The 26,449-nt window shown below is 51.0% G+C and overlaps 1 protein-coding gene across 9 annotated transcripts in view; it reads left to right on the top strand.

The window, feature by feature from the left end:
- The window catches only part of PTPRS (protein tyrosine phosphatase receptor type S), a 150,104-nt gene that overhangs the window by 54,007 nt on the left and 69,648 nt on the right, over positions 1-26,449 (top strand). For 7 of the 9 annotated variants that reach the window (XM_082072273.1, XM_082072266.1, XM_082072270.1 and 4 more), the window contains exons 2-4: positions 1,314-1,481; positions 18,514-18,659; positions 19,590-19,731. In XM_082072273.1, the coding sequence (XP_081928399.1) occupies positions 1,394-1,481; positions 18,514-18,659; positions 19,590-19,731 (376 nt within the window). In that variant the 5' untranslated portion in view covers positions 1,314-1,393. Of the gene's footprint in view, positions 1-128; positions 147-1,312; positions 1,482-18,513; positions 18,660-19,589; positions 19,732-26,449 lie in introns of those variants that run through there. The other 2 variants (XM_082072269.1, XM_082072267.1) reach the window with 2 other exon arrangements.

The following is a 26,449-nucleotide window of genomic DNA, read 5'->3' on the forward strand; positions in this document are numbered from 1 at the left end:
TCGCCCCTCCTTCAGCCCTTATCTCCTCCTGTTTGGTGGTGGCTCAGTAACGCGGTTCCTCCGTGTGTTGCAGGTGGGGAAACTGAGGCACCGAGTGTGGTGGGGACTCTCAGACATGCAAAATAGCTGCTGTAATCCCAACCCTGGTAAGAAGCCTGGGAGGCTCGCCAGCGCGTTTGCCTTGCGAGAGGGGCTGTGGGACACCCAGGGGATTGGCTTTACTTTCTTCCTGGGTTTTTCATGTCTGAGGTTTGAGTTTTCCTTCCCCCGCCCGGCACTTTAGTGGAAAAATCGCCCTTTAAGAGGGTCCCTGGGCCCTGTCAGGTCAGATCCCTTCACACCTCATTGCTCGTGTGCCGCTCGCCCTGCGCTGCCGTCCTGGGGACGGGAGAGGAACGGACAGGTGTTAAACTTTAAACACGGGCTCCGCGCGTTTGGTGCCTCCCGATGATGCTTCTCTTCCTTGCGCCGTTCCCTCCCGTTGTGTGAGTACGTGCAGGGAAATTCGCCGTGACCTGCTGTGCTCAGCGATGGAGCCGGCCGAGCCCCTCGTTGCATTCACCATGACGTGCCATGCTTGGCAATGGAGCCGGCTGAGCCCCTTGTTGCATTCACCATGACGTGCCATGCTTGGCAATGGAGCCGGCTGAGCCCCTTGTTGCATTCACCATGATGTGCTGTGCTCAGCAATGGAGCCGGCCGAGCCCCTTGTTGCATTCACCATGATGTGCCATGCTCGGCGATGGAGCCGGCTGAGCCCAGTGTTGCATTCACCGTGATGTGCTGTGCTCAGCGATGGAGCCGGCTGAGCCCCTTGTTGCATTCACCATGATGTGCTGTGCTCAGCGATGGAGCCGGCTGAGCCCAGTGTTGCATTCACCGTGATGTGCTGTGCTCAGCGATGGAGCCGGCCGAGCCCCTCGTTGCATTCACCATGATGTGCTGTGCTCGGCGATGGAGCCGGCCGAGCCCCTTGTTGCATTCACCATGATGTGCTGTGCTCGGCGATGGAGCCGGCCGAGCCCCTTGTTGCATTCACCATGATGTGCTGTGCTCAGCAATGGAGCCGGCCGAGCCCCTTGTTGCATTCACCATGATGTGCCATGCTCGGCGATGGAGCCGACCAAGCCCTTTGTGGTGTTTGCTGTGCTGTGCTCAGCGATGGAACCACCCGGGCCCCTCGTGGCATCGCGGCGAAGGGCTACCCGGCCTCTCCATCGGGACCACGAGCAGCTGTTGCTTTCCCGGGCTCCATTCAGCTTCTCTGTCCCTCCTTCATCCCGCTCATCGCCCTCCCCTTTGTGCATCCGCAGGTGCTGACGACGCTGGGGAGCCGCGGTGAGTTCTGCTGACCCGGAGCCTTCCCGGCTGGGGCCGAAGGCCATCGCAGAGGATGAGGATCCTTCCCAGCCCGGGGATGTCTTCGCTGGTCTCTCTCGTGAACCTCCTTTCCGTGCTGCTCGTAGGCTGCGTGGCTGAAAGTAAGTGACTCTGCTGTCCCCTGCCCCTCCTTTTCATCGCACATGGGGAAGGACACCAGGAGCAGGATTGAGCGTTTAGAGCCAGCAAATGTATCCCCACCTTTTTAGCGTTAACAAAGTGCTCTGTATCTGACGATTTCCCAATTTTCCAGCATCTTTAGCTTCCCACCAGTGCCTTCCTGTTGTTCCCAGTCCCACCTTAGAGGGACATTACTGGTCCTCACAACCTCCTTCGAATCTCGGGTTGTCCCTAAAACTGCCGAAGAGCTGGAGAGAGGGGGGAGCTGCCTGATGGCTCTCGTTGGAATCTTCCTGCCCTTCTCCCAGGCCCACCTGCCCCCAGCTCACCCGCATTGTCCCCTCCTGCTGTGACTGTCAGGCACTGGTGACCGTTGTCACGTTACGCGCTAGGGCTGGATTCAGAACAACAGCCAAAGAAAAAGCATTATGTTTCTCCTTCCCCTGAGTTAACCACTTCCAGTTTAACACAATTTTTATCTTCGCTGCCTTTCAATTCTTGCTTTAAAAAATGAAAAGGGGAAGAAAAAAAAGAAAGTGAAAATCTTCAGCGACTCGAATGTAATGTTCCTTCAACATGAAGGCTGATCACTCGGGATCAGCGGGGAATAGACTTTTCCAAGCTGATTGAATTATGACTTTTTTTCCTCCCCAGCAAAGCTGCTTGAAGCTGGTGAGAGGGCCGCTCTGGTCAGCGCAGCCCTTGACAGCTTTTAACGTAATCGCTTCGTTATCAGGGTTTATTAAGATGACGCGGTCACCGGGGATTGAATGGATCCTCGACCTTTTGTTGCTGGGAGATTTGTTTTGAACGTGGCTTTCTCTCTTCTCTGCAGTAGGCGAGTGTGCTCGGTGCTGCGGGCTCCTCAAAGTCATGGCTGTGTGACATGAGTTTTACCGTGGTTCTGGTTTTCCACGGAGGAAACAAACACCTTGTCTGTCCCTGTCTTCTATGGGGTGGGATTTGCTCAGAGATTCCAGCCGAGCTGGGAGATCCCACGTGCTGTCTCGCTGCTGTGAAGCATTTGTGAGATGTGTCCTTGGGAAGGGCTGGTGCTGGTCACTCCAGAAGGCACCAGTGGTGCAGCCCAAGCTGAAACCTGCCCTGCCCCGCACACACCTTGCTGCCAGCCGCAGGTTTCTCTGTCCTGTAGTCCTGCAGTGTCCTCAGATCCTGAATTGTGAGGTTTTGTCCTTTTTTATTTCCTCTTGCTGCTTGCAGATGTGCATACAGGAGCTGTGCAGGTTGCAGGGCTCGGTGTCTGATGTGGGGTTGCTCATCCCTGCCTGATCACAGAATCCCAGAATGTCAGGGGTTGGAAGGGCCCTGGAAAGCTCATCCAGTGCAATCCCCCCATGGAGCAGGAACACCCAGATGAGGTGACACAGGAAGGTGTCCAGGCGGGTTGGAATGTCTGCAGAGAAGGAGACTCCACAACCCCCCTGGGCAGCCTGGGCCAGGCTCTGCCACCCTCACCCCCAACAAGTTTCTTCCCACATTTAAGTGGAACCTTCCTCAATTACTGCCTTTGACAGAAGAATTAAAGGCGTCCTTGCTGCTGCTTTTCCACGTTTCCATCTCTCATGCGTTGCACTGTATTCCAGGGTCATTGAATCTCTAGTTATCCCAAAGCTGCATTTTTAGCTTCCCCTTGCTGGGAGTTCCCAGCACTGTTCCTGGACCCTCCGTTTTTCCTTCCAGCCTGGTCCAGTGTGTGTGTTCACTGATGTGCAGGTGAAGTTGCTCCAGGCATCGTCTCTCCTCCCAACCTGTCAGCACCTCTTGCCCTCAGGGATGCTCCCCCTTGTTTGTCCGTTGTTTGAATTGCCCTGCGGCTGTTGCTCTCCTTGGTGATGGTGAGTTGATCCACTCCTGATTTTGGAGGGGCTGCCGAACTCTGCCCGGAGAGGCCAGGCCGGTCAGCAGCACCCGCGCTGCTCTGCGGTGCCAACAGCAAACAGCTTTGTCTGTCACTACCGTGGAGACCGCGTGAGGAGCCGTCACTCTGTTCTGACAGCGTCCTCTCCCATCAGATGGCCCTGGGCTCTGTCACGCTGCCTCTCGCGTAATCCCTTGGCCAGCATCCATTCGGCTGGCGCTTGCCACGACGCCAGCCCGATTTCCTGCCCTAGTTCACCCGCGGGGTTTCCGAGGACTCGCAGCCCCGGGCGGGCGATGCCGGGCAGCGCCGGGCTGGTGTCCCCACCGTGCAGGTAGGAAACCCCGGGACGCTGGCTCTGGAGGGGTCACCATCTTCCCGGCTCCCCTTGCAGCTGGAGGAGCTGCGCCCTCTGCAATCAAACCACCATTAAAATACTTCCCTTGTTTCCTAGGCTAATTGATCTCAGTCAGTGATTTAAATCTTTCTATGGCAGGAACATTCTATTTAAAGGAAACTGCTATTTAAATTAAAAAAACCAAAGCACCACGCTGCTTTTTTGCCTGCTGTTCTTCCTTGTGAAGCTGAAGAGGGTAATCATTGAAAGGTACAAAGCAAACCTGTTTCTTCACTTTTTCTTCAGTTGCATACGGACACTTTCTTTGTTTCTTCTGTATGGCCAAGGGCAGCCGTACACCTGGAATTGCTAACTCCAGGGTTATTTTCAATGGCCTCTCATGAAATGGAACGTATTATCGTTTCGTTAAGGATTCAGCTGGTTGTATGAGTGACATCAATTGGCGTTACTGCGATGAGTTGGGGGAGACTTTCCCCAGAGCTGTGCCCCGCAGAGCTGATAACATCCAGACAGCACCGACAGGCACATGAGGTCTGGGGAGGGGAGCAGTTCCCCAAATCGCTGACACACGTGGGCACAGAACCAAGCCTTGTGTTTTGTGGTCGTGCACCCAGCCCGGGTCGTACAGCCCCAGCACCTTGGAACGTGCCCTTTTGTGCCCACACCGGGTCGGTCTCATCTCTCTGGCGGTTCTGCCCGTGCTGTTCAATTTGCAGCTGCGTCTGCCGGGTCGGGTCCTCCTGCCCTCCGGTACCACCGAAGGCACAATGTGCCCGCTTTAAGTGCTCCTCAGTTGCAGATAAAAAAACCACTTACTGTATAGAAATGCGGTAATTTTTATAACTGAAACCAGCATGCTCGCTATTTTCAAGTGGATTTTTTCCCATTGATTAAACCTATGCGTTTTACAATAGTGCTTCGCTAATTGGTACTTTGCATACACAGAAGGCTGGTGTGTGGCTCTCTCCGCCCCAGCAAAGATTTAATAGCAGATGCAGTAGCGACATTACTTATTACTCAGGTTTCCTTCCTTTTATAAATCACGGTATAGAACACTTACTAGCACGCTCCGAAGTATTACCATAAATAATTAAAACTAAATCGCAATTGACAAAATAAAAGAATAAAGCCCCTTTTATGATGCATTACCCTGGCTTCCTTCCCTTTTAATTGCCCTTGCTCCCTCGTTAATTTGCAGAGCGCAGTAATTCATGGCGGGGTCCCTGGTGCTGCGGGAGCTGCTGCGTGTCCGTGGGGCTGGTGGCGGATGGCAGCGAGGGCTGGGTGGAAAACGCTTTGGTGGGCTGGGAGGGGAGCTCGCGTGGACTTACAGCGACTTCCACACGTGTGTGACTCCTCTGGTGGTCCCTGCCGTGTTCTCATCCCCGGAGAATTACCCTCTGTGGTAGAGCTCACGGCGTTTAGCTCGGGAGGGCTCAGCTTTGATGTGCAGTTGGCCAGGACAGCACTTGTCAGATAAGATGGCAGGAAAAATCAAGGAGGCTCCATCTTAGGACCTGATAGACACGTTAAGACGACATCAGTGGGAAGTGAATCTTTCTGTGCTGCGGAGACCGTTTCTAAGTGTTGGAGACTGCTGGGTGGCAGTGCAGGAGCGCCGTGCTGAGGGGAGGAAGGTGGTGAGATGTGGGGCTGAGTCGCCCGTAGCAGCGTCCGTGCCGGGGACGCTGCAGAGAAGCTTTAACCCGTGGTGGGTGCGAGCTGGAGGGGCAGCAGAAATGAAGGTGGCGACACACAGGAGGTTGTGTAGTCGGCTGGTAGCTGGTGGAGCGTCTACATGGTGTTGCACATGTTCCGTCGGTGAGTAGAGCCCAGCGGTGCGGCACAGGAGGCAGCGGCTGAGCCGCGTCCCCCAGCAGGCAGGTCCCTCTTGCTGCTGCTGTTCCCACGGCCCGGTTGCTGTTGTAGGCATGGAAACCCTGCTCTCCTTGTTCCCGAATTGCCCTTTCCTTCCCCACCTGCTCTGCCGCCATCCAGCCCGCGGTTACTGAGGGTTCTGGACTACTTGTTCCACTCAAGGACATTGAATTAAGCCTCTATGTCACCTTGTTTAAGTGCCTGATTAAATTAAACCTTGCCCGCGTGGATCCAGTGATGTATCTCTATTTTTATTATTCTTTTCTTTTCTTTCTTCTTTTTCGATAACTCAAATTGAAAAGTTTGTGTCTTCTGCAGGACCAGGAGAGGAAATAAATCATGTTGTGAAAGAGCTTCCTCGGGGGCAGGACGGGCTGTCAGCGCCGGTCGCAGCTGCGCCCCGCGCTGGGGACGCTCAGCAGATTAATCCCCGCTGAGGAGCACCTGGGGACGGCGGAGCCGCGGGTGTTCGGGACCAGTCATGGGTGTCTCCTGCTAAAGGATCTTTTCCCAACCAGAGGGTCTTGCTGCTCAGCTTCGTTAGATGGCTAAGTTAGGGGAAAAGAACATCTGTTGGTTGTGTAAACAAGCGGCTTGTGTGAAAATGTCATCGATGTAGTATTTGTGGTAGAGAAAGTGTCTCCGCCATAACCTGGATTGGTTTTTTACTCTGTGTCAGGATTGCCCAGGAAGCCAATACTTCTTTCTTTGTGACTTTCCCCCCACACGCTGCCAGGGGGGACAGAATCTTCCTGCTATCTCACCAGGACCCTGGACCACAGCAGCTTTTCATCCGCCCGCCAAGGTCTGCGTGGTCGTGGCTTTTCAAGACCAACTAGATATAAACCTCCTGGGTCGCTAAAGGGAATCTGCGAGGGTATTCTCGCCCTTTTTGTGGCCTGGCAAGCCCAGTGTTATTCTTAGAAGGCAAAGCAGAGTGGTTTTCAAGGACGCCCGACCAGCGGAATGTCGTTCTTCAGTGTGCGTGGGATGGAATCTGGGCTCGAGCTGGCCTGTGAGACACGGGCTCCAAAGAGCAGTTGTATTTACTCCGTGCCACTCTTCCCCTCCAGTCAAGGATGTTCTCTTGGAACATAATTGGTCCCAGTTCCCACCTTAAAAGCTGTCATGTTCCCCGCACTGCAGCTGCCTTTAATTTTTTGGAGATGATTGTTTTAAAGTTCATGCAAACAGTCAGGTTTTGTGCCATCTGCTGCATGTGGTGGAACAAACCACGGGATGGGCAGGCACAGCCATCAGGAGCGTCCTCACCCCGCCAATGCACCGTCTCAACCCTCCTCCTGCTTGTCTACAGTGGCTTTTTGGAGCGAGGGTTTCTCTTGCCACGGTGTTGTCCGGTGTAATTAGTCTCGGCTTTGGTTTGGGGTTCTCAGCCTGCAAACTCTAAATGGTCGCGTTAGGGTTTGGCAGAGGAGCCCCCTGTTCCGTCCAAGGGCACAGCAGCTACCAGCGTGACGGTGAAGAGATCACAGCTGACCCAGACCTGAAGGTTGCCAGGAGAGAGCATTAGAAATATCATTTGGACACCTACCGCTAAGATTTTGAAAGGGGATATTGCAGTGAATGGTTTGAACTGTTGACATGGAGTGTGGATTAACCCGTTTGCACAGTATCATTGCGTAGAGAATTGTTAGTATGTCGCATCTTGCGCTGTTTGGTACAGGGTGGGGTGGAACTGGCGCTGCTCGTTTCATCTGAAATGCACAGAGTCGTTTCTGTTTCCTTTTGAGGCTGAGAGGAAAAGCAAAGCTTTAAAGAGGAAAAAAATAAATAGAAAGAGCTGCGACTGGTTTAGCATTCTACAAAGTTTCTCTGAGTCTTCCAAACCTTTAATTGACTCAGGAGCATAAAATTGAGAAGGGGAGAGAGGGAGAGAGCGTGCGGAGTGGCGCGAGCGATTTGAATAATTTATTGTCCTTTGAAGTTGCAAGAGAAATTTCAGCTGCCTTGGGGAGTAATTTCTCCCCATTCTGAAAGGGTTTCTCCTTATTTTAAACTCATTCAGAGGATGATAGTTTTGCATTTTCTGCATAATTAATGAGCACAACTCCCCCCACCAGTCTCACACAACCTCTAAAGAGTGGTGATGAAACTTGGTGGTTTTTTTAATTAATGAAGTCAAATTAATTTGGCTACGTCCTCTTCCTCCCTCACCTCCGTTAGAATTCATGGATTGATTCATAAATTAGTGTGAGGTGCCAATGCTTACAAGTCTTTAGCCTGGCCTTTGATTGCGTTGGATGAATTTCTCAGAGGTGGTGTTGTTTTTGTTCCGTTCAGCTCTTAAAAATTACCTGGAGACTGGATCTCGCGTGATCGCCGGTGAGCCAGGAAGATCCGTCTGGGTTGGTTGCCTGGGTGGGTGGGTCTGCTTGGCTTTGAGGGCTTTCCGTGTGGGTTTGATGATTGCTCTGATAATCCCCTTTCCCTCTAAGATCTGCTAATTGTGGTTAATTCCAGTAGCTGCCACTTGAGGGACCTGAGAGGAGGAGGCTCTTCTGCCCAGAAGAAACCATCCCTTGCATCTCTTGGAAGGTGTCAGACACCAAGAGAAGCCCATCCTACTAAAAAAATATATAAAGGAGCTCATCTTCACAAATCCCAGAATGTCAGGGGTTGAAGGGTCCTGGAAAGCTCATCCAGTGCAATCCCCCCATGGAGCAGGAACACCCAGATGAGGTGACACAGGAAGGTGTCCAGGCGGGTTGGAATGTCTGCAGAGAAGGAGACTCCACAACCCCCTGGGCAGCCTGGGCCAGGCTCTGCCACCCTCACCCCGAAGAAGTTCCTTCTCACATTTAAGTGGAACCTTCCTCAATTACTGCCTTTGACAGAAGAATTAAAGGCGTCCTTGCTGCCGCTTTTCCACGTTTCCATCTCTCATGCGTTGCACTGTATTTCAGGCTCATTGAATCTCTAGTTATCCCAAAGCTGCATTTTTAGCTTCCCCTTGCTGGGAGTTCCCAGCACTGTTCCTGGACCCTCCGTTTCTCCTTCTTTTGTGTTGATGTGCCCACTAGAAATCTGAATGGTGAGTATTGTGGTTCGAAGACAGCAGTTGTAATGACTCGTGTGGTAGGAGTCAGGGTTCGTGATTGTTAAGGGCTGTGTTCTTCATTAGTCATGGCTTTATTAGGGTTTGGGTTCTTGTTTTCCACATCTCCCATCCTGAGCTCCCATGACATCCTGATGACCAGTACAAACCCAGGGACCTGAAAACCCAGGGAAAGGTGTTTTTAGTGTAAATGCACAGAATCTCCCTTTTGTTCCATGGAAAATATGGGCTGAAGTCTTTTACCAGAGGTTGGATAGGAATAGCGTAACACGCCTTTGAAAATACCCCAAATTCTGTGCTCTGTGAATTGCACCTTCCACTTCCCTTGTAGACCAGACTGTGTCTCTTCCCTGGGAAAAAGAAGCAGACAACAGCTAGTAAGTGGAATTAATACAGCTTTTACTTCCAGGAGTAAAACAGCAGAGTTTTAACAGATGATATTTTACTTATCTGATGTGCATTTTGTCCCCAAATGATCCCTACACGCACGCATTAGCCAGCAAATCTGGATGGGGCTCATTGCTGCGGTAGCGAGCGAGGTGAGGCAGGGGACCCAGCTCCGGGTTTACATTTTCCAAAGGTCTTTGTCATATCGCTAAAACGAGGATCAGAACTGATCTCCCCGATCGCATCCTTGGGGCTTCTAGCCCTGCGCTTTCTCTGAACGACCATGAGATGCAGAAGCTTGTAGCGGTTTGTTTTCCCCATCGCTGCTGACTCTGCTGTCACTTTGCGGTGGCGCAGGACCTCTGCTAGGCTATATTAAGATGGCATGGCCCCCCGGGATTTGGAATCCTTGCTCGTTAAGCTTTTTCTTCTTTCAGGCTTGTCCCATAGGAGGTGGTTTTTCATGTTCTGGTATCCCCCATGGACTCTGATTCTTCCGTGACTCAAACAGCGCAGCAGAAGTTGAGTAAGGAGCTGAGTCCTTTCTGTCCGTGTCTTTTCTAGGTAGGGGGTGGATCGAGCTTCTCCGGGCTGCCAATATCGATGACAGGGCTGGAGCAGAAGCTGTCCCAGCAACACGAACAGGGGAGGGAGAGCTCCCCGCCTTGAGCTTCTGATTGCAGACAATCCAGGCTTGCTGTCATGACACTGATGGACAAGGAGCCCTCATTAAGTTGCCAGGACGGCTCCTTGCGTTTCCTGCTCCTTTTGCTCTGGGTCATTATGCCCTGTTATAGGACTTGTGGACAAATACGGAGTGAGACGTTGTTACAGTTGATTGAAAGCTCCCGTGTACCCGCAGGGTTACGTTGCTGAGGTGCGTGTGCTCCTGTGCTCGCTGGCCATTCGGTGGCCGATCCCAAGGCTGCCCCGACAGCATCACTTGTCTGCAGCAGCTCCCGCTGCTCACGAGGAGCAACTTTCTTCTGGCCTTGTGTGGTAGTGCCAGAAGGTGAACAGAATCCTGGCCAGAGGCCTATCTGTGTCGCCACCTACGTGCTCCTTTGCCCGTCAGTTTGATTCATTCCATGAGGGAGGGTGCAACCACTCCAAATTGGTAAGAGAAGGGAGGTGGGGAAACTGAGGCATGGGGAGAGGATATTTGTGTAGAGAGAATGCATAGAAGAGCAAAACTCCGTTTTGTATCTTCTAGATCACATTCCCCCATGCACATACTCCATCCTTTCTTGCCTTAGGTGCAGAGTCCCGTTCTGGTGCTGCCCTGCCGTGTTTGCTGCCCTTTACTGCCAGAAAAGCCAGATCACTTCACCCCACTGTTAATTCCCCATTTCTCTTGCATTAAACTGAAGCCCCATGGTGCTCCAGGCTTCCCCCACAGCACAGCCCTCACCAGATGGGTTGTTTCTAGTGTGTGCGGGTTACACAGCCTGAAGAGCCAGATCCCAGCTTTCCTGTGATAAGAAAGGAGAGGAGAAGGTGGTCCAGAATATCATCCCACTGCCTGTAGGACAGGGACAGCTCTCCCTCCTATCCTCTCGAGCCGTTTGCATCCTGTAAATGTGTATCGTTACAACGTGCCCGATAGATTTGCATAAATCACAGTTGGGAGGGTGTTTTTGTAATCTGTGACAGTGACAAATACCCTTTGTGCTATGGAGAGAGGTGGATCCTTTCCATACATACGGTGTGCGATGGTAGCCTGGAGAAGTCCTGCCGAAACTGGATGACTTCACACTAGCTGCTGTTCCCATGTGATAAGACATGGTCCCATCCCTAAAAACGAGCAGTTTAAATAGACCAGAAGGAGGGATTACGCTTCCCCTCCAGCAGGCAGGATAACGTGGTTTTTCTCACCTTGGGTGTCAGGACTAGAAATAGATCTTTGATAGCCTGAGTCTCCATCCTGGCTCCGCTGCTGCAGGCTCGTACCTCCTCTTCCAAAGGGTCTGTAGCCGAGCGCATTGCAAATAGGAGCCTGAAGGCTTTGTGGATGTGCCAGATCCCCAAAATTACAAGCTGCTCGGTGTGGTGGTGGCTGTGAAGGGTCTGCAGCCTCACGGGCCGAGGGGAACAGTGGGAGCTGGCAGGACAGGGCTTGTGTAGTAAAGCTGCATGAAACGAGTCCTAGATCTTTCTCACCCGTTTTCTCCTTGCATTAAATCCCACGCTGGGCCGCATCCTTCACTGCTGTCCTTCCTTCTCTGGGGCCTTGCTAGAAAGGAGGGGGATAATCTTTCAAGTGACATTCCCTCCTGCCCAAAGGGAAACGCCTGCGTTCCCTTCTGTATAACCCGGCTTTTCTGCGGCAGGTGAGGCTTTGGTGGCTCAGCAGCAGGGGAGCAGCAAGGTGGAAGGGCTTCACTCCTAAAGAAACGTCCTCGATCTTTTTTTACCCTCCCTTCCCCAACCTTGCCAGGCCCATCTCCCCGAAGGGAGCCAAGAGCTGCTGACAGTAAGAGGAAATCTCTGTCTGAAGCCTATAATTATCCTGTCTGCCTTCCCAGCAAAGGCCAGTTGGGGAGCGAGCACGCTCCTGTTTCACGGATCAGCCCGAGTTCTGCTGCCTCCCCAATTACTGCTTAATGGACTTTTTATGATGATAAGACGGCTGGGTTGGGGAAAAGTTATTGACGGGGAAATGGAATATAATTCACTCCTTGTTTGTTTGCTCTGTCAGAAAACCCTCATTTTAATTTTATTTGTAAGGCACTGAGAAACAGTCCTCGGAAAGAAAAAAAAGTGCAAAATGTGTCAGTAAAGCCCTGAATTTCAAGGGGACCGTAGGCTCTGCAGGACCTCCCCGGGGGGTGTTTTCACTCTTGTTGAGCGTCTCCATAGAGACTGTCCCCACAGCCTCCATCAGTCCTGCTCTCACTTTGTAGCTCTCACTCTTCTCATGAAGAAAAATGGAAATTATGGAGCCATCCTTCTTGCCTCTACCCCTCTTGCGAGCTCCCCCGCTCCCTAATGCTGCTGCTTTGAAATACGTCCCCATTCCAGACGTCGCATTCTTGCTCCCCACTCTCCATCTGTCTCAAATTTGGCTGCTCTCTCCTGTTTTCATCTGCTCCGTGGTTTGTCTCCTATATCTAATCCTCACTTCCTTGCTCTGGCTCTGAACGCCTCCCCCCTCTCCATCTTGCTCCAGTTTTCTTGTATTTTCCCTGTTGATCTCTTTTCTCCTTATCCCCACTGATCCTTTTGGATCTTCTCCCCCTTCACCCCTCTTCGGATCTTCTCCCGCCCTGTGTTGGTCAGTGTGACAGAGCTGTCCCTCTGCTCCTGGGCTGTCCCCAGCTGCTCCCCTCACATGCAGGGCACACGTGTGTCAAACACGTTTCCTGACCCAGCAAACAAACACTCGGTGCGTGGCCGGACCCGGATCGCCCGTTCCTGGAGAGGTTTTTAGGAGGGGAGATGAAAGCACCGCCGCCCTGGGCTGCAGATCAGGGAGCACCTTGTGCTCCTTCTCCAATTGTGAGCCTGTCAGCAGCCGTGGAGAACAGAGATGGAGTTTCACTACATCAGCAGAACGTTTCAGCCCCAAAACCGAAGGGAAGAGGGGGGGTTTAACCCGTTCCATGTCAGTGGGAATGCCATTGGATTCTTTCCTGGTCGCTCTTGAAGTTACCCAGAGTGAAATAGTGAAGGGAGATGTCCCCGTTGAAACCAACGTGTCCTGGTTGCTGGGACATTTCAAAGCTTTTGTCTGGCTTTTGTATTTATCTCCTTCTCCCACCAAGAGGTGGAAAAAGGTCTCTGAGTTCTGCCTCTAGTGATTTTATTGGTGGTTATTTTGTTTTGTTGGTATTATGGTATTTAGAGCCTGTAGTTTTGCGCAATGCCACCTAGGGTGTCGAGTGCCGAACGGATCTGTTCCGAGACCATCCTTGGCTCCAAGCTGCTTGCAGTGTCTAGACAAGACAGGCAGGCAGGCAGGTGTGACAAATGGGGATTGTCACCTCCACGCTACGTGTGGCAGCCTGAGGTGCAGGGAAGGGCGAGTGCCCAAGGTCACCCGAATTTACAATAGAGCAAGAGACCTGAATCCCAATTATGGGAATCATCTGGAGCCTGGAAGAGCAAATCGGGGTGTGTAACGCCAGCAACAAAATAATATTGACCATAAATGGCATCTTTTACCTTCATTCGTGAAAGGTGGAGGTGGGTATATGTGTGGATGCATATACCTGCACAAAAAAGGGTGAATTTCAATCTGTTTGGGATTTTTGAGCTGGAATATAGGTTGCCATTGGTTAACATGCCCTGAATCTCTCTTGCACCGTGGGCAGCTCTGCAGGGAAATACGGGGCTCAGCACCACGGGGCTGTTTGCTGAAGGTTGGCCAGGAACGGTGGGCAAAGGGCTGGCTGCCCCAATCGTTCATGATAAGAAAACAGCAAGAAAATGGCCTGCCTGCTGTGCTCTTGCTTTTCCTTTAGTTTCTCCAGCGGGTCGTGGGTACAGCAGAGAGCCCCCTCTGTTCCCCAGCGTGGGGATAATGAGTGTTTATTCACTAACGAAGGAGGAGGTGAAACCCATGGCCGTGGGTCAGCGGGCCCGGCGCGTGGGCCTCCACCGCAGCGCCGACGGCAGGCACCGCAGGCACCGAAAATGGAAGCAAAACCTCTTAAAAATACGTGTTTTGTAGCTGGCTTTCTTTTGTCTCGGTGGATTGCTGCCGCTGTGGGCGAGGGGCCCTTTCAGCCGGGCTCACGCTGCTCTGTGTGCTGGGGCCAGATGAAAGAATAAGCGGTTTGTCTTCATTTGTGGCCCATTGTTTAGGTGCTTTCCCGGGGGTGGTGAGAGGGGGGTTGTTAAGCACAGAGGTGAATTTTGGCATCTAAAATCAAGCACCACGTCCACGCTGTGGGGCTGGAGATGAAAGGGCTAGGGGGTCAGGAGGAAGCAGAGACGTGGAGGCGCCTCCATGCAGCCCCCTCAGGGAGAGCCTGCGGGGCCGGGGGACAGCGTGCCCACACACTGCCCAGACCTGGGGTAAATAATACAGTAATGTGGTAAAGGACCATCCCCTGGCCTTTTCCTTGGTGACTGTGGGGCTGAGGGGCCGAGAGTCAGGTCATTGCTATGGTGGTGGCGCCTCCAAGCCTCCCCTGTGGGGAGCGGGTGGAAGGGAACATGGCGGCCATGTTGTCTGTCATGCTGTGGGAGCAGCTTCCTGCCTTGGAGCTACATCTGGTGGGCTATAGTTCAGGAGGGAGGAACAATTTAGGTCACGGTTGTGTCTCCCAGCCATTTTGGCAGCAAATTGTATGGGGTTTTGCATCGCTCATGGCAGAGAGGTGGAGGCTGCCTGCTGCCAGCCAGTCCTGTGCCCCCCACATCCCTCTGCCCCTCAGCTCAGCTATGTTAAGCGTATTTGTGCTCCTGCCTCTCTCCCACCCCTCAAATCACCTCTGGGCTCTCCATCCCTTTCTCTGTCTTTGGCTTTTGATGTTTCAGACAGGCATATGGTGGCCGGCTTGTCTCCCTCGCTTCTCATCCATCACCCGCTGTTCACCATGGCAGCAGTTCCTGAGGGACATTTGGGTTTAAAGGGTGAGATGTCCCCTCCTTTTCCCCACTCCTACATCTTTCAAGCTTGCTGTAAAGCTTCTCAGACTGTTTTGGCATCTGTGTATCATTACGTTTGAAGAACTTTTTCTGCTTTGGCGTCACGTGAAAGAAGGAAGGAGAGGTGAGGCAGGAGGATTTTCTCCTTCTGTGAGAAAAGCTGCCTTGGTGCGCAGCCCTTGTACGTGGGCTCATGTCCTCCATGCTCCTCTGGTGTCCTGAGGATGAGGAGGAGACCCCACCATTATCACCTTGCAACTTCTCAAAATCTGTGTTAGAATTCACAAAATCCCAGCAGTAAACGTCGCTTTCCCCTGGCTGTTGCTTTTGGGAAGTGCGTGGGCGATGGGTGAGAGGTTCACTTTGACTTGATGGCTTTCCATTAAGTTGTAGACAAGAATCACAGGTACACAGCAGCCATCTGGTCTTTTCGACCTCTCTGGTAGTAGAAAAACTCTTTTAATCTCCAGGTTTTTCCATTCCTGTTTTGATACTGCAAATAAAAACCCCGCAGGTTCTGCTACTTTGCTGGCAGAGAAAGGGGAAAAAGCAACATCTCTTGTGACCACTGGGCCTAGATGGAACTCAAACTCAATCTGTCCAAGACTGACTTGTCAGGTTTTCATGAGGGAAGATTGGTGAAGTGATATAAAATCTGCCGGATTGCAAGTAAATTCCTGCCTCTGATTTTTATTTATTTATTTAAACCCGAGGTCCTGCAATCTTGGTAAATGAAGGGAAACACATCAAAGCCCCCCTGAGCGGGCTGACAGCGTTTCGTTTTCGCATGGCGCCTCGTTCCTGCCTTTTTGAGGCTTCCAGAGCCGTTTGCGGAGCTGAAATCCTGGCGGTGCGTTTGACGGCGAGCGGGCCTGGCACGGCGGAGCGCTGCCGGTCCCACGCAGCAGCAGGACTTGGCTTCGGCTCCGTCTCGTCGGCACCTTTGCTGCGATAGCGCCCGCGTTCTCCTTCCCGGGGGAGAGGGTTGTTGTGTGGCTGGCGTGGGCTGGAGTGACAAGTGACGGGGGCCGCGGGATTTGGGGGGTGGGAAGAATCACAGTCTGGAGCTCAGAGGCTGAGGCAGTTTTAAAATCAACAATTTCGCTTTGATTTGCGCTGATTTTCTTTTCCAAGTGAGTAGCGAAATGGAATGGATTGTTTGATAGGGGGTTTTGTTTGGTTTCTTTTGTCTGTCAATGCCTGAGTTTATTATAGATAGTTCATTATAGATGGGTCAGCATCGGAATAGCTCAGAAAAGCCGTGTTCACGGAGCGACTCCGCTTCCCCGCTCCCACACGCTGAGTCAGCAGAGCTCCCCAAAATTGGGTGCTGAGCAATGACTCCCAAGTTCACTCCCTGTTTTTTGGAGCACTGTTCCTTTCTTCAGGACAGAAATAGAATGTTGTTTTTCCCCTCAGCTGTGCTGTCATCATACTGCTCGCGCCCATTTAGATGTATATGTGACATTAAGGATTATTAGGGGCTTTTATTTTAGGAAATGAACTTGCATCAATAAAGTGTTCTTAAAAGCCCTGGATGTTCTTGGCTGTACCTTCAGAATTGACTTCTGCAAACTTTTCAGATACCAGCGGAGAAGAGAGGAAGGAAGTCAGGCGGTGGGCAGAGCGAGCATTAATATTTTAGCCTGGAGCACAGTCTCGATTTTGCCTTTCTCAGATGGAACACAGATTCCCCAGTGCCGGTGCCTCCAGTGGGACTGACTCGATAACCTTTAGCTGTAACATTGCAAAGACGACTCTGACCTCTAAATATAGATTTGGATATTTATAAATCCCGTGCTTTGTACACACAGCATTCGGTGGGACGTAAACAGCTCCAGCAAATTGTATTTACCTCCAGCATGGAAACAAATGCTTGATTGCATCACATGAGCTTGCTCAGTGACTTTTATTTATATACTGCTGGCCACACCAGGCAGGGAAGGGGGAAATGCTCCCTTTTGTCTTTCGACCCCTAGAAGACGCTGGAGACTTCTCTCCATTTGCCCTCTTAAACTCTTTGGTAGGATCTTTACATCTTATTTTATAGACTCGGAGCGCGTACATGTAAATACACACATTTCAGAGTCATGTGGTGTACTTTTCTCAAGAATAACAGACGGCAACTTTATGATCTGAGTGATTTTATTTGAAAACAGCTGTGGCCTCGTGATTTAAATATTTCAATAAATTTTAAACTAACTAGATGAGAGGAAACAGTGCGGGGGAAACAGGTTAGAGCGTGGAAGGAGGATTCTCTGAGGACAGAAGCAATATGGGCTCTGCATGAATATTCCTGGCCTCGTCTTCCTCTCCTGAGAAGGTTCTTGATGCCGTCCTTGGTCAGAAAGCCCGTCCAGCATCCTCTCCTCATTGCAGAGATGCTCTTGAAGGCATCAGAGGTGGATGGAGATCAGCGGGGGGTGAGGGAGAGGTGCTGCGGGCTTAAGTGTTGCTCCTTTGGGTCCTTTGGCTAAACCGCAGCCCCAGGCTCTGCGAGCGTGTTCAGGCATCGCTGCACCTTCAAGCATCTGGTTACGAGAGGACTTTGAGGAGCTTTTGGCTTCTTCCTTCAGCAGCGTGAATTTGTTGTTTTCCTGAGGTGTCTCACGATGAGGGGCAGGAGCCGCAGGAGCTGCAGGAGCAGACTGCAGCCTGGGCTTGCCACAACCAGGTTGTTTTGAAGTGATCACAACTTCCATGTGGTGAGCTGTATCCTCTCAATGTGCCAAGGCGTGGCGTGCCCGCTCCTGTGTGAATCACAGGATCCCAGAATGTCAGGGGTTGGAAGGGACCTGGAAAGCTCATCCAGTGCAATCCCCCCATGGAGCAGGAACACCCAGATGAGGTGACACAGGAAGGTGTCCAGGCGGGTTGGAATGTCTGCAGAGAAGGAGACTCCACAACCCTCCTGGGCAGCCTGGGCCAGGCTCTGCCACCCTCACTGAGAAGAAGTTTCTTCTCAGATTCAAGTGGAACCTCTTGTGTTTCAGTTTGAACCCATTACCCCTTGTCCTATCACTGGTTGTCACCCAGAAGAGCCTGGCTCCATCCTCCTGACACTCACCCTTTATATATCTATAAACATGAATGAGTCCCCCCTCAGTGTCCTCTTGTCCAGCTCCAGAGCCCCAGCTCCCTCAGCCTTTCCTCCCACGGGAGATGCTCCACTCCCTGCAGCATCTTGGTGGCTGCGCTGGACTCTCTCCAGCAGTTCCCTGTCCTGCTGGAACTGGACACATGTTCCGGTGAGGGCCAGGGGAGAGCTGTGCAGATAAAACCAGAGCTGTACTACAACCCAAAGAGCTTTCCCATCCTAAAGCCACCGCCATCAGCCTGTTTCACAGCATCATCCTCATGTGCTTCACTTTATTTCATGGTCCTCCTCCCACCTCTTACCCCTGCCTTGGCTATGTGCCTATAAGTCTCCCCCATTCCTTGGCGTTTCGGTCATCTGGTAGGATATGGGGCGTGCAATTCAGTGTTTCTAGGTGTTGTTTGCAGCTGTACCAGCTTTTGGTGATGGTCATTAGATGGGCTTTGCAAGGGCAGTTTCCCCTGTGCAAAACAGTTTAAAAGTCCACTTTGCAGAAGTAAAAGAAGCTTTGGAAGATCATTGCATTAAAATCTCTTTGTAGGGTCAGGCCCTTAATCATTTTGTGCTGTAGCTTCTTCGTATAGAAAATGGAGGTAAAAGACTGTTCCTAAAAGACCAAGAGGTTTAATTTAATCTGGGCTGATTAGAGAACAGCAGTGACAATGCTACTATTAATTACAAACAGTGTTTATTAGAGTCTGGCTTTCCTTGTGCCGATGATGGTGTTTCATTTCTTCTTACAGGTCCCCCCGTGTTCATTAAGAAGCCTGTGGACCAGATCGGCGTGTCGGGAGGGGTGGCCTCCTTCGTGTGCCAGGCCACCGGAGACCCCAAGCCACGGGTCACCTGGAACAAGAAAGGGAAGAAAGTCAACTCGCAGAGGTTCGAGGTAAGAGGTGGCCTTGAAATGCGCGTCTCTGGATGTAGAAAGAGGGAGAGACTGACAAAAAGCAGCTCTTGCTCTTCTTTGGCCGCTTGCAGACGCGATAATAAAGGGAGGTTTGGAAGGGGAGGAGTTTTAACAGCGGGAGGAGTGAAATGCAAGCTCTTGGCCATGTCAGCGCCTGGGTTTGTTCCAAAGCAAGACAGAACTTGGCTCGCTTACATTATTGGAGTTTTTTCTTTTGTTTCATTGGGATTTTTTCCCCTCCTGGGATGTAATATAAAGTGCCTTCTTCCTTCCCTGAGAAACCCCAACTAAGCTGGTATGTATTCAGCTCTGTAAATGTACCTTTCATACTCATCCGTGGCTCATTATTTTAACCCTGGGACATCCTGGAGTAAACATTAGAGTTGCTGGCAACCAGGCGCAAGCAATTGGCATTGTTTAGATAAAAATGAGAGTGGAGGAACAAGGACTAGGAGGTCATCCTGTGGAATTTGCTGTGGGACTCGGCCCTGCCAGGCAGCTGTGTGCTCAGAGGAGCTTTGTGCTGTCAGCTGCCCGTGCAGATGGAGGAAGAACGAGGCAGGGGTTCCATTTTAGTTTGTTTTCGCTTGATCCGTTTCCTCCCTCATCACAGTTGTACTCTGAACACCCACCCCCCCGCCATCACCGTGGCTTGTTCTTTTGGAGCATTTGAGATGCACATAGAAGTTTTGGGGGGTCAGGGACAGGGTTTGGCACAGGACAGTTCTCTGGCACCTTGAGGTCAGAGGGGAGACAAGTAGATCGTGTCGTTTTTGGGGCAGCTGCTGAAGTGTGTTTGCGAGCGCGCATGCTTGTGTATGTACTGATACCACTGTCAGAAGCTGGAATGAACCTTCTGCTCGCAGCCTAAGGATACTTACTATGTGTGTGTCTCTCTTTATCCTCCAGACGATTGAATTTGATGAAAGCGCAGGTGCTGTTTTGAGGATCCAGCCCCTCCGCACTCCCCGGGATGAAAACATTTACGAGTGTGTTGCTCAAAACCCTCATGGGGAGGTCACCGTCCATGCCAAGCTCACCGTCCTCCGAGGTAAAGAGCATTCCTGCCTGCTGTGTCAGTGTCACAGGGCCTTCCGCTCCTCCTTCCCTTCAGACAGCAGGACGGCTGTTACAAAATGCCTGGTTAAGGCACAAAGTCCTCCTTTTTTCGCTTAGTTCTGACCTGTCAGATCTGTTTGTTGTTAGTACCCCAGAGAGTCATAAGAAACAAAGCTAAAACTGGACAACTTTAAGAGATTTGGATGATGTGCTGAGGTTCCTTCCATTCTGAATTATCTGATGACTCTATGATCTTCCCTCCCCTCCAACAAAAAGTCCTTTCCCAGGTTTATGAGCAGCACCAGAAACTCCCCATGATTCTCCTCAGGAATGTGGCACCATTCATCCAGACACCCAAGAAAACCTTATACCTTGAGTAATCACTCAATGGGCTAAAGTTGGGATAATAACACATCTGCACGGGCTTTTGCATAGTTGGCAGCAGCACCAACCTATTCCCTTGTGCAAGACACCCATTCTGCCCTTCTGCTGGCCATCTGCCCTCTTCCCAGAGGTCCTTTGCTCCAGGCACTCTCCAAGAAAACTGTTCCCCTCTCCATTTTGTTCTGGTTCTTGGTTTCACTTGTGCCCACCACAGAGGATGTTTACATGGCCGCCTCCTTCGTGTCATCTGTTTGAAATACGCTCCCTGAACTTGATGTGGGGGAGGAAACAATATGCTATTGCTGTGGATGCCTCTGGATGTTCACTGTTATTACCCCGGAGATCTGTAAAATTGCCGTGTGAAGCACCAAGCCAGGCTGCTTGCTAGAACTGACCCGTTTTAGGGGAGGAAGATGTGTGGTGGTCTCTGTTCAAACCCCGGGGTGGTTCTGGATGAATTGTGTGGTGGGGACCTGCCCAAGAGCTCCTGGAGGGAGTTTCCCTTGGGAACGTTGGCTGTTGGTGGAGCAGGAGATGCCACAGAAAAGCCATGGGCTTTTGAACAGGGGTATGTGCAGTAAGAGCTGTTATTTCTGCAGTGAGCATCGCTCACTATGCTTTGAGGTGCTCCAGGCAGGCTGTGGTCCTTGTGAGGCCAAGCGGTCCCTCTGTTTGCGTGCCGGTTCCTTTTCTTCCGCAATTTCACAGTTCTCTCCAAGAGCATCTGAAATCCTTTTGTTTGAGCAGACAGCGAGCGCATCCCTGAGAGCGCGGAGCGAAATTTGTGTGCAAATCCCCAGCGTACAGCGGTAAATAAAGGTCAGACATAAAGGGCACGTGGCGAAGCCCTTGACCTCCCCTTGCAGCGGGAATATCCCTTCTGCTGCCCACCCGGGGGGCTCCGTCTTGTCAAATGCTGACTGCAGGCCCGTCCTGACAGATCTGTGTAGGTGCACTTAAATCTTTGTGGAGCTCCTTTGCCTGGCATTTAACCTTCTGTTGGCAGTGCGTGGTGGGATGGATCTGTCAGGAGGTTGGAACAGCGCTTTATGACAAGAGTGTGTCTAGCTGCCGTTATCCCAGAGGGCTGGGAGCCTCATCCTTCACACTTATTCCCATATATTCCTTGGGAGCTGTGGAAGTTTGGGAGAAGTGCCCCTGCAATCATGGTCCACATTTCTGCCCCTTGAATTGAGCTACAGTGAGGGGCAAGAGAGAAGGATGTCCCGCAGCTGCTGTCCTCACGCGTCCCCTGGATTCTTGCAGCGTTTTTAAGGCACGCTCCACCAAAAAAAGCTGCAACGTATGGGAGATGATGAGCTGAGCTCAGTGACTCTCCTTAGGGACCAGGGTTCTTTGTACATGTCTTTTTGCAGCTCTTCTTCCAGTACCAGCATTGTACACGTCAGTTAGAGAGACAGATGACAGGACAGGAGCTACATCTCCCCACTGCCTGACTAATTACTCTCCAGAACATTATTACTGTGTGTTTTGCTCCTGCATTGTGCAGCTTTCACTAACGCTCCTGTTCTCCTTGCCTAACAGAACTTTGTTCGGTAGCTGTGTTAACTGACTGTGCAAGAGCAGCTGGGGTTCCTGGTTCATTAACTTTGGGGGAGCAGTAATTAGCTGTAGACCTGGGCCCGGATGTTGTTGAAGGGCATCAAGGAAGCAGTTTTGTAGCATGTATCTCCTTAATCTTTCTTTAGCTTTCACACAGCAAAGATTGTCTCCTCTTGATCCACATTTTTTAGTGCTGGGCAAGTGAAAAGGGCCAAGCACAAATCCACTCATCCCCACAACGGCAAAGTCAGCGCGCTGGTGTCTATTCCTCTCTCTTCCTCCCCGTTTCTGCATTCACCCACTCTCCTGTTTATCTCTTTCTTTGCAAGCCTCCTCCTCCTTTCCATCTCTCACTGGCAGAGGAATGCTTAGCATAAAGCTGGGGGCTGCTCCGCGCTGGGAGCTGGATGTGAGCTGGCGTTCGCAGAGCTGTCACCTTGGCGGACTGCGGAGCGTGGAAACCCGGGCCCAGCTGTCACAGGCTCTGCACGGCGGGCTGTGCAGGAATTCTGCAGCCTCTCGCTGGGCTGTTGCAATCACAGTTAGACATACACGTGTGTATCTTCATGCTATGCACATGCATGAACAGCTACGGGATTTCCTCAGCACCAGTGCAGATAAATCTCATCAACAGAAGAGGAAAAAAAAATACATTCTTCTTTCCTAGATGCAGCTGCTGAAGGGATTGAGAATAAACCCCTTTTTATGCACGTGACTGCTCCTGGCTCAGCCCCTGATAGAAGCCCACATGCATTCACTCACAAACAGGAAACCTTTGGGAGCTTCTGAGAAGTGATGGACACCGTTCAACTCTATGACGTCCCTTAACACCGGCTCTGCTGGCTTGTTTGTCCTTCCTGCTCAGCTTCTCGAGGGATCTGAGTTTTGATAGGGCTGTGGAGACTTGCTGTTCTTTCCACAGCTGGCCAGACATAGTGCCTGCAAACCAGATTCCTGCAGAGCCCAGAGGAAAGAAAAGAAAGTGGTTTTGGGAAGCATTTTCCACTTATTGTTGACTCCAGCTGCTGTCATTTTTCATTATAAGTGAGGCAGAAGGAAGCTGGTTGGCACAGGCGCCCCCGCTCCCAGTCGGTGTGGTTTCGCTAAGCTCTGCACATCCAGGAAAGATAGATGTATTTTTAATTATTATTATTATTGCTTCCTGTATACAGATTCTACTTTCTCTCTGCTTCTTCCCTAGCCTGAGATGGAGATTGTGGTGCTGCAAAGGATTGTGCCTGAGAGAGCAGGGCAGCCTTGCTGCAACTGCTGGTGCCAGGCAGGGGCCAGACCAGCCTTAGTTCTTCGCTCTTGGAGCCGATACAGAGAGTTCAGTGAGGTTACCCTTTGTGAGTCCTTAGGACATGCAACGTGATCCCATAAAAACCCGTGCTTGGTCCAGTGAAATGTAATGGGAGACAATTTACCGTGCCCTGAGACGTCGCTCGCTGCATGCTGGCCACTGTTATCTTTGCTCGAGGATTACCGTGTGCTGGAAAATTGAGGAAAGTGGGCTATTAGACATGTAAGGTCTGTGGTTCTTACTGTTGGAGTATGACTCAGGCTGCTGTGGACAGGCTTTCAGTGCTTCTTTTTGTAGTGATTCCCTGTTGATTTTCTTTTTTTATCAAGTGTTCGTACATTTCTCTAACAATTCTGGCCTCAAATTTTCCTCCTACGTTTCCTACTCCAAGAGGACATCTGGTGTGGGCATGCTTAAAGTTCTAGCGAGATCCCTGCTGTTTTGTTGGGGTTTGTAATTGTTGGCTGCAGATCAGCACAAGGTAAACAGGAATCAGTTCTAGATGCTCAGCAGAAAGCGTCGTGTCCCACAGGAGCACGTCTTAAAGAGGAGCTGGTCCCTCTGCAATGTTACCGTGCCACTTGAAACATTCTTGGCAGACTTGCCTCAAACTTGACTAGTTTTGTTTGTCTTGTAGTGACCTGAAAATCAGGCCACGTTGAAAGCAGATTAGTCCTGTAGCTTATGAATAATATCAGAGTGATTGTGATTCAGATGCCTTTCTAAGGAGGGCACACGGGTAGATTAGTGTAGGGAAGGCAGTGTATTACTTGCACCATTATGGGGTAAAACACCACTATCTAAGCGCCTATTAATTGTCTGTAAGCCTGCAAATTTGTAGTAACATTGTTAGGCTATTACTATTTTCATAGTAAAACTTTCAGATCTAACTAAATGGAATCAACACTCAGAGCGTGTTACTGAGACTCCTGGCATGTATTAAAATCATCTTTGACTGTGAACTAACAGTTAAGACAGACATGGGTACATTCATATTGATGGAAAGAACTTGTTGATGTAATTTGACAAGGTGCGCGATGCCGGGATTCCTGTTGGGGAGGCGGCAGCTGTAAGTCTGCATAACAAAGCAGGAATAAGTTTCAAGAGTGCTGGATTTTGATCCTGATTCTGCTGAAAACTGGTGTCACTCAAGCTGCTTTGTCTCTGTGCTCAGTTCTTCCACCTTGAAGGGAGAATTGACTTCCTAGAGACCAGCACCTGTGAGCTGGGCCACGGATCTCCAGAGAAGAGCGAAAAATTCCTCCTCTTCCCTTCAACAGCATCCTCATGGTGGCTTTCTGCATTCTGCAGTGTGTCTGAACACGCTCACACCCTCCTTCTCCTCTAAATTATTAAACGACTGTGCACACCCTGCGGGAAAAAGAGCAGCAGCAACACCCGCTTCATCTTTCTTTATCATCCTCATTTCCAGCCCAGCTAATTATCTAAACGCAGAGCTGCCACCTTCTAGAGTGACAGGGGACAGCGAGCGCCGGTCTCCGCCGTCGCCATCGCTGCCGACCCCTGTGTTTTCCGTATGACCGTGTGTGTGTCGGCGCGGGTTCGCGGCTCTGTCCTCCAGCAGGATTTATTATAAATGAACACTGAAGTGCTCTGCTCTGCTCTCCTCGCCTCCCTCCTCCCCTGTTCTTTCTCACCCTACTTTGTTCAGTGGCCTTGAGATAATTCAGCAGCTTTTCATTGTAGAGGCTTTTAACAAGTGAGTCTAAGGGCAGGTATGAACGAGGTATTTGGGATGCTCTGTTAATACGAGTACATGAAAACATTTGCCTGCGTAAGCTAGTGTGATTTTCAACAGCAGGCACTGCCCAGATGTGCCCTTGAAGCATCTTCAACTTGCATCTTGATTCTTTTGTTCTTGCGGTTGCCTGGGCTGCTTTTAGAAAGAGAATTCACAATCCGAACCGTTCCTTATTTATTTATTTGGTGCCAGGTTTGGGGATCGATGGGGAGGGTGGCACGGCATGTGTGTGCATGTCCTGTGGGGATTGAGTTGAGGTCGTAATTGCGTTATTACAGGGAATACAATTGTTGGGGGTGAAGGCAGTTTCACTTTCCTGGCAGGAAGGAAATCTGAGCACTTGAATCCATGCAATATGTGGTGTTCCGAGAGGCTTCCTCCGCCGATCTGATCCTCAAATCTGATCACGCCTCTAGTCACAGTTGTTTTAATTAAACTCAGAGGAATTCTGCACATTGTGCTGCAAGATTAACATTTTTGTTTAATTAGAAACACTCAGTAATAATAGTCGTAGCAGGCCTCCCCCAGCACACACACGCATGCACTCGCACACACACCCTGCCAGTCAAGAGGGCTGTTCTCTCCGCGGATTAATTGGTTCCTGAAATGAAGGGACACGGGTCTGAGGCAGGTGGAGCAGCATCGCCAGGGAGCGGGAGAAAAGCCGTAATCAATAATGATGTCATCTGCAGCCAATGCGGCAGCAGCTCGCGGCTCCTCACCACGCACCACCGCCCGGTTGAACAGCAGAGGGGAGGAGAAGCCGTTAGCAGATCGCTCCTGGAGAGGCCGGGGTTTTGCAGCACGCGTTATCCTCACCAGCACAGGTTATCCACACCTGCACACGTTACCTGCACACGTTATCCTCATCAGCACAGGTTATCCACACCAGCACACGTTACCTGCACACGTTATCCTCATCAGCACAGGTTACCTGCACACGTTATCCTCACCAGTACAGGTTATCCACACCTGCACACGTTACCTGCACACGTTATCCTCACCAGCACAGGTTATCCACACCAGCACATGTTACCTACACACGTTATCCTCACCTGCACATATTATCCTCACCTGCACACATTATCCACACCAGCACAGGTTATCCACACCAGCACACGTTACCTGCACATGTTGTCCTCACCAGTACAGGTTATCCTCACCAGCACACGTTACCTGCACACGTTATCCACACCAGCACACGTTATCCACACCAGCACACGTTATCCTCACCTGCACACGTTATCCACACCAGCACACATTACCTGCACATGTTATCCACACCTGCACACGTTATCCTCACCAGCACACGTTACCTGCACATGTTATCCACACCAGCACACGTTATCCTCACCAGCACACGTTACCTGCACATGTTATCCACACCAACAAGCGTTATCCACACCAACACGCGTTATCCTCACCAGCACACGTTATCCACACCAACACGCGTTATCCACACCAACACACGTTATCCTCACCAGCACACGTTATCCACACCAACACTTGCTTGGAGATGCCCACAATGCCCAAGCACATCCTGGTGAACTGAGAACTCACAGGTTTGGTTCAATCCCTAGTTAAAGATGTTTAGGTTTCTATTTAGAATGCAATATTCTGATTTAGAGGTGGTTCAGATGCACCAAAATGACTCCACCTTTATATGATTCTAAGTTCGTCCATACTGGGAGATCTGTA

Source organism: Streptopelia decaocto, assembly GCF_964273445.1.
Source record: "Streptopelia decaocto genome assembly, chromosome: 24".
NCBI lineage: Eukaryota > Metazoa > Chordata > Aves > Columbiformes > Columbidae > Streptopelia > Streptopelia decaocto.